At 46.0% G+C, this 7,709-nt stretch overlaps 1 protein-coding gene and 1 long non-coding RNA gene across 3 annotated transcripts in view; one reads left to right on the top strand and one right to left on the bottom strand.

The window, feature by feature from the left end:
- The first annotated feature begins 87 nt into the window (after nucleotides 1-87).
- Nucleotides 88-2,600, top strand: LOC108506012. 2 transcript variants are annotated; one of them, XR_001877649.1, is made up of 4 exons: nucleotides 88-356; nucleotides 1,252-1,371; nucleotides 1,705-1,828; nucleotides 2,487-2,600. It is a non-coding gene; the product is annotated as an uncharacterized LOC108506012 (long non-coding RNA). The 2 variants fall into 2 exon arrangements; XR_001877650.1 differs by having other exon boundaries at nucleotides 88-495.
- A 2,076-nt stretch (nucleotides 2,601-4,676) lies between these two features.
- The window catches only part of SLC43A2 (solute carrier family 43 member 2), a 28,740-nt gene continuing 25,707 nt past the window's right edge, over nucleotides 4,677-7,709 (bottom strand). Inside the window, exon 13 of the mRNA XM_017832595.1 lies at nucleotides 4,677-6,950. Coding sequence (XP_017688084.1) covers nucleotides 6,789-6,950 — 162 coding nt within the window. The 3' untranslated portion in view covers nucleotides 4,677-6,788. The remainder of the gene's footprint in view (nucleotides 6,951-7,709) is intronic.

The raw sequence follows: 7,709 nt of genomic DNA, 5'->3' as shown, positions 1-7,709 counted from the left end.
GGGGGGGCCGGGCCGGGGGGGGCCGGGGCGGTTCGTCTCTGCGGCAACGGCTGCGTCACCTCCGCGCCGCGCGCGGGGAGGGGCCCGCGCGGCCCCGCCCACCGCCCCCCTCAGCGCGGCGCGAGCGCGGCCCGCCGATTTTTTTGGGGGTTTTTTGGGCTATGAAGTGGCTCCTTTAAGGGTTCTCCCAAGAGGTGTAAAACTATACTGCACCGGTGCGGTTTGTTTCGGCTCTCCGAGACTTTGGGGTTCCCAAAGCGGTACAGCGGTCTCCCAGCAGTGCCGGAGCCCGCTGGCAGTCCCTCGGATTTTTCTGAATCAACTCCGATGTTTTTAATAACAGCAGCGTCTTTAGGGTCTGTCTCTCAAGAGATGTAAACTGCGCGGTGTTAATCGTTTCAGCTCTTAAGGCCGGCGTTCCCAATAAGCCTCCCGGCAGTGCCACGAAGCCCTCCTGCCACTAGGGAGGTTCTACAATCATAATACCATGGAATGGTTGAGGTTGGAAGGGACCTTAAGGATCATTCAGTTCCAACCCCCCCGTGCCCTGGGCAGGGACACCTCCCACTAACCCAGGTTGCTCCAAGCCCTGTCCAGCCTGGCCTTGGACACTTCCAGGGATGGGGCAGCCACAGCTTCTCTGGGAAACCTGTGCCAGGGCCTCCCCACCCTCACAGGGAAGAATTTCTTCTATGTATTTAACCTAAACTTCCCCTTTCAGTTTGAACCCATTACTTTTTGTCCTGTCACTCCAGTTCCTGATGAAGAGTCCCTCTCTGCCTTCCCTGTAGACCCCATCAGATACTGGAAGGGGCTTTGAGGTCTCCACAAAACCTTCTCTTCTCCAGGCTGAACAGCCCCAAATTTCTCAGCCTGTCTTTCCAGGGGAGGTGTTCCAGTCCTCTTGCCAGCTCCTGACCCCCCTCTTTTGGGAGGGTGAGGAAAGGGAATGACTAGTGATCAGGGTATTAATGCAAATATCCAGGGGATAAGTCAGTGCTACAGTCAGACAGGGTGAGTGTCCTCAGGTAATGGGCTCCACCTTGTCACCAGGTCATGATTTATCGCATTTTCAAGTCTTTAGTTTTCAATATTACTGCTGAGCTGCAGTCACCCAGGCTGTACTTGGCATCAAGAGGAACCCCAGATAATTATTAGAAGGCGATAGCAAAACCCCTTTTCTGTGACCTGTACTCAGTAAAAAACACTAAGGAGTGCTAATCTTAACCACTTTTGTCACTGGAATCACAGAGCAAGGATTGTCATTATTGGATTGGGAAAGTAAACCACCATAGATTTAGCATCACCAAGCTCAAGAGGGGATAACTGAGATGTGCAGCTTTCCTGCTGACACCTCCATTTCCACCTAAGGTCAGTTGTTCATCTTTCATTAGCTGACACTAATTTGTCCTGCATAACTGAGCTTGATCTCATTCTCAACCTGCCCTCTACGCTTTGGGGACTTTTTCCAGAGATTAAATTTTAATTCTCCGGTAGAGCTTAATTGGCATTAGCTATTAGCTCCTAACCTAGAGAAGAAAAATTCAAGGAAACATTTAATCTGTGTCCTGCCCTTTGGCAGGTGACACCCTGTAAAGCATTCACGCTTCCATAGTCTCATTAGGAAGCAAGCAATGCTTTTATTATGTTCAGCCTCGGAAGGAAAACTAATGATTAACTTAATATCACTTTATTTTGAGATAGTACTGCAAGAGTGCACATCACCTTACAAACACAGAGAAGATGACACAGGCCTGCCCCGAGGAGCTTACAATTCAACTTTGACAAACACCACAAAAAATTCTGTGGACAGCAAAAGGTGGGAGAGGTAATGCTCTTGGGTTAAAGAGGGGGTTTTCTGAAAGAAGGGATTGTCTCCAGAATAAAAAGTGAGTGACAGAGGGTCAGGCACAAGGAAGTGACAGGCAGCAGTAGGGTGACAACGTGGAGTAGAGGACACCTGATAAAAACAGATTGCACAGAGACAGGCTGGCAGCACAGGCAGAAAAACAAGGAGCTGCGGGGGTTTATAATTAACATGTAAGAATGCAGCTACATAACACATCATTGTTTCAGCTACTCCAGAGAAGATAACATTGTGAATTATAAATCAGAAGTGGCTTTTTTTTAAATTAAAAAAAAAAAAAGAAAAAAAAAACAACCACCAAAACCAGTCCCTTCCCATCAGGAATCCTACTGTAATGCTCATTTCCATTATCTACAAAAGAAGTACATTGCAGTTCTAAATTGGGGCACAGGGAATACCAAAAGCTCTGCAGATGCAGAAAAGACTCAAAAGGGGGGAAAAAAAGTAACAAAATTTGTAGTTTTAAGATTTCTTTTTTACCCTACGCTATCTGCTTCAAATTTTGTAGCATATTTTCCAAATTCATCAGCATGTCAGGAGGGAAATCTCCTACTAGAAAACATTTTAGTGATTTACTGACTTAGTTACAATCTCATTATCCTGCAATTTTCCTTTGTAGATGGAGCATGAAAAGACCAGGCTTTGCTGTGGGAGTTGAACATTTTAGTTGCTGTAGCAGCATTGCAGTTAAGTTGGAGCCTCAGCAAGATTTGCTCTTTTTTTTTTTTGCATACATCTGTGTCCAGTTTCATCTCAAGGATCCAGATATAGCTTTATGCAGTTACTGTCATAGTGTAAAGTGTCCTATTAAAGCAGAACAGCACAGATTTTCTCTGCTGCTTTTGACACAGTGTCATTGCATTAGTGCTATAAAGACTCTGTCAACAGGGCTTAGGCACTGACAGATTAGTGAAAGCAAAAAGCTGTCATCCTCCATTCCCCACTCTGTGAATTTAATTTTTTATATGTATTTTTTTAGCATGGATGCACATTACATGCATGTGAGTCTGTAGAGGTCAGGAGCAGCGTTTTCAGAAGGTGCAATCACCTTTACACAGCAACACCCTTGACTCTGAGGGCCCCTACCAACAGCAAGTACTCACAGATGAGGTTTCTGCTTCATTACATTCCACTGGGGATGCTTCCATGGAGGTCTTTCCCACGACCACCCTCCTTGCACTTCTCATGTGAATGAGGGTTAGGGGGGGTACAAGGGGCATAAAAAAACCCCAAGACCTACAGATTCATAATTTAGGAATTATGAATGTAGTTAAACACATTGACCTATACTTGAGTTATAAAGGTAAACACATTATTGATTCAAATTGCTGGGGCTCTCCAGCCCTTGGTAGCCCATTTATTTTTCCCACAAGGTGGCTCATGCACACAGGGAGTGCACCAGGAATTTTCTTGATCCTTTATCTCTCAGCTAGAAGGCAGCAATGCTGTTTTCCACTCCAAACATACATAATCCACAATTACATTTCCCTGAGCCTCAAAAAACGAGGCAAACTGACCCTGATCCACCACGTGACAGGACCACCCTGACAGTGTTTGTTTCTGCACTGTGCATGACAACATTTAAAGAGGCTGGAGGCAGAATATTGTCCTCCAAGAGCCCATTGCTGCAGGAGGTGCAGGACTGAAGCAGTTACGCCACAATCAGTAGAGTATTTGCACATCTTGCATGCAGATATATTTGAGACTGCTTTAAAATTAGTTTGGTTCACAACTGTCAGAATAAATTAAACCCCACTAGTGTCAGACCAGTGTTTTACCTTAGCCCAGCATGTTTTCTTCATCTGTGACCAATTCTTAAAAGACAGAATATGTAGAAAGAACAATAATCTTTCCTTGGCACAACTTTCTTATTTACAGCAACTTAAAATCTCCCTGAGTTAGTGGATGCAGAGCATTGTTTAACCAGCCCCTTTAAAAAAAAAAAAAAATAAAATTTATACTTCTGTTCCCCACTACATTCTGTAGCAATGACTCCCACAGTTTGTTGCATGGCCTGAGAAGGTGACACCACTTGTCTGTTCAACTTTGAATAGCTAAAACTTCCCTGTGTACCCACCAGGACTGCAACTCCAAGGCATGAGCTCTGCTCCTCACAGCTGACCAGCAGCTTCTAAACACCATGCCACATCAGCAGAGACACTAAAAGTCACATATCCACCATTTTTTCAAATGAAACTGGATTTGAAGGTATTCCTAATAAAGGGCAGGGACCGGGAACTGCAGTAGGGAGGTAGATGGCAGAAATAAAGGGGTGTTTTTTGAAGTATGTGCAGCTAAACTAAAAGGCAGCAGCAACTCCACTGTGACTTCATGAAAATATGCCACTCTATATTCCACTATTTTGCAGAGACATTTATAACAGGAATTCAAGTGACATAAGAGTGGAAGCAATCACATTCAATGTTTTGAAACAGAGGTGGAAGTAATGCTGAGTTAGCACACTGACACCCTCCAGCAGCTTCTCTGCTTTAGGACACTGAGACTGTGGATGGTGGCTCAGACACTCACCTGTCTGAGCTATTCCTAAAAAAAGGTACTTAATCTGTCATTCTCGTGTCACAAATACCTTGAAGCAAGAGTAGGACTCTTCTCAAAATATTTAGGAGTATTGTAATATTAAATGCAGAAACCTGCAGAAAGCCCTCTGGAAACCTAGGCAGGTGGGTCTCTGAACAGGTACACCAGGTGAACAGGAAAATTAACCAAAACTCTGCCTCCTTAATTATTGCTGGACACAAAAGAAAGAAAAGCTGGGAAGGTCACTGAATCAACACCAAAAGACAAAAAGTTCCAGAAGAGTAAAGTGTTGACAGCAGGCAATAAGGCTGTCTTGGAACAAACACATTTAATAAAGGCAACACATTAAGAAAAAAAAAAAATTCACAAATGTGTCAAATGCTCAAGTGGCGAGTCCTTTCGAAACGAGCGGCTGAAGACTGAAAGGTACCGTGGAGCAGCATCGGAACTGCTCGCGGGAGCAGTGACTCGAGAGGGCGCTGCCGTCCCACGGAGCTGCCGCGTCATCCTGCGCTGGCAAAGGGCTCCAGCCGTCCTGCCCAGGCTCTGGGCACGCTTGCTCTTTAGGAAAGGTGAAGCCCTGGCTGGGCTGAGCATCTGCAGGCTTAGAACTGTCAGAGAAGGAGTTAACACCCGGTTTCCAGGTAATTTCTCTCAGGAAGGTCTGAGCGTGGTGTTGTTTCTAATCCTCTGCTTAGCGCCAAAAGCGATTGAGTCTTGTACTTTTCCAACCAGACAGAGAAGTTGAATGACTTACCCCCTGCCAGGCTTTGCAGTAAAACACTACCACATCTTCATAGAATCATAGAATCACCTGGGTTGGAAGGGACCTCCGAGATCATCAAGTCCAACCCTTGATCCACTACCGCTCATAATTGTTTTGTTTCTGCCCCAGCCTTTCTGCAGCCACCAGCTCAGCTCAATGTGCCTGCTGGGGATGCTCATCCTCACCCCTGCACAGTCCTGCTCCGAGCAGGTCCAACAGTGTTAACACAAGTCACAAGGCTACAGGGCCTGAGCTACTGACCTCAGCAAGAGGGTTAAGGGCAGAAAAGTCTGCTTTAGACAAGACCTCTATAAAAATAAGCAGGTTAAAAATTCCCTTTGTATTCCCTCCCTAGTGAACAGGCCTGGGGCACCTTTACCCATGCATATTGCTCTGACAGTCAGCTTCACCATACAATCAATCACCACGTGCTCTGTCCAGACAGAGCATCAAAAAGGCTCCTAGTACAGCCAAACTGGCAGCATTTTGGTCAGTCACACTAACCTGGTGACTATTGTCAGAGCAATGTAAATAAGCTATGGCTAAAGGAAAACTTACATCACCACATCACCCTGCCCTGTCCACAGGATCCAGTTACCAGACACAAAGGAGTGTTCTGCATTCTTGATTATTTTCACCAGCTCACAACACGTGAACACCAAGGTATCTGGAGCCCCAGAACTCAGCTTCAAGAAGTTTCTCCACTTTACTAAATACACATTGCTGCTCCCCTCCCAGGGTCATGTCGAAGGGAAGAAGAGGCAAAAGGCAACAAGTCTCAAAAGCACTTCATCTGTAAACAAGATCCAATTCCTATCTCAAGGGTTCCAGGACTGCAGACAGTTTAAAACACGTACAGGTGGTTTGTGAACCGGGAAGAGGAAGAATTCCAGGCCTCTGAAGGCTTGGTCTAGGACCAGCAGTCCACTATAGGCTCTTCATTTCTTTATGGAAGGCAGATCCATTGCTCACAGTCTGTGTCGTTTGCAGTAATAAAAGGTTTGGGAGCTGTCAGTGCTAGCAGCCAACACTTAGCAACACAGTGAAGCTGTGCTCATACACATAGGAATAAAATCCCCTTCCCTGCCTCAGAAACAGTCTAGGGTATGTCTGGATAGACAGTAAAACCACTGGGTCCAGCTACACATCAAGCAGAAAGACCATTATGAAGCCTCAGGAAGGGAGGAGAGTGCAGCTTGCATCTGAGACTGTCAGCCGAGGCTGGGGGAAGAGGGGGAGAAAACAGACTTCACTGCGTTACATTTGCAAACTCAAACTATGGTCTGTCTTCCCTCTTCTCCCATCCCTCTATCCTTCTCTCCCCAATCTCCTATGCAAACTCTCTGCTGCTGGAGAGCGTGATCAGGGGATAATTTAAGACACAATATCTGTGTGGCCTTTAAAAAAAGAAAAAGTGTCCCGTGTTTTGGAGTAAGGAGTAGGAAGTCTCCTCCTGCCATATATCTGAGGAAATCTCAGTCATGATGTCCGGCCCTCACTCCAGTGGTGAGCAAAGACTGGCAGAGCCAGGGGAGGAAAATCCTGGCTTACACCACAGGTAGAACCCACGGATGTGGTAGGAACCTGTACAGGGGAGGTTGTATGTGAAGCACCAGTTTAAACAAAGGCTTCCTCAGTGGGAGTGCCATTGATTTTGAAGAAAAGTTTGGCATCTTCCATCTTCTGCTTTTTTTCTCTCTCTAGCCTGCGTCTGTAGCAGACCAGGTAGATTGGAAGGCAGAAACCCAGCAGGCTCATGGCAAGCAAGCCAACATTCACCTGCAGGAAAAAAAGCAAACCACAATTAGGCAGGCAAGGGAGGACGACAGCTCAGTCACGCATCCTGCAGTGTCAGAACCCAGCCCACGTCACTCAGCTGTGGGCAAACCAGGACACGCCCTGCTCAGTGTATTGGCAACATCCTCCACTGTTTTTATATTTACACTCCTGTGCCCAGAGCACCATGTGTACAAGCTACACACTGTAAGAGTTTGTTGCTCAGGATTATGGCTGTGGGAGGCTCGTTCCACAGAAAAAGCTGCAGCTCTTTCACACCAAGTTGGCTGATTGAAGAGCAACAGGCTGCTGGCGTGGGCACACGTAGCCTAGAGACCAGAACTCTCCACCCATGTCATTATTTTATTGAGCTGCCCAGACTCTCAGCAAGACACTACATTACCCCTACCCCTCAACAGCCATTTGGCTTTTTGGACATTAGCATCAGCAATCCAAAATTTACTGGTAAATGGAGCTAAGAGTTCTTAAGGGTCAGAGAATTTCTATTGTATTTTGAGGTCTCCTCACAGTCACTCACTTTGACCTGACAGATTTTGACTCACTGAATAAACTGTTAGTGGAAAGCATTCCCTTTCCCCCTTTCCATAAATCAGCATAAGGGTTAATGGCTTTCCCTCTCAGTGAGTCATTACTCACACAGAGAAGGGTCTCCTGGACAGCACCAAGGTAACAGCAGATTAAGGGACAGGTAAAAGTCCAGCTGTTTTTTAACCTTGGTTCATGCACAGGAGTCCTTTTGTT

The sequence above is a fragment of the Lepidothrix coronata genome, unplaced genomic scaffold (assembly GCF_001604755.1).
Source record: "Lepidothrix coronata isolate B3197 unplaced genomic scaffold, Lepidothrix_coronata-1.0 Scaffold203, whole genome shotgun sequence".
In the NCBI taxonomy this organism is placed as follows: domain Eukaryota; kingdom Metazoa; phylum Chordata; class Aves; order Passeriformes; family Pipridae; genus Lepidothrix; species Lepidothrix coronata.
Note: the sequence above shows the minus strand (reverse complement) of the source record. Positions and strands in the feature narration are given on the sequence as shown.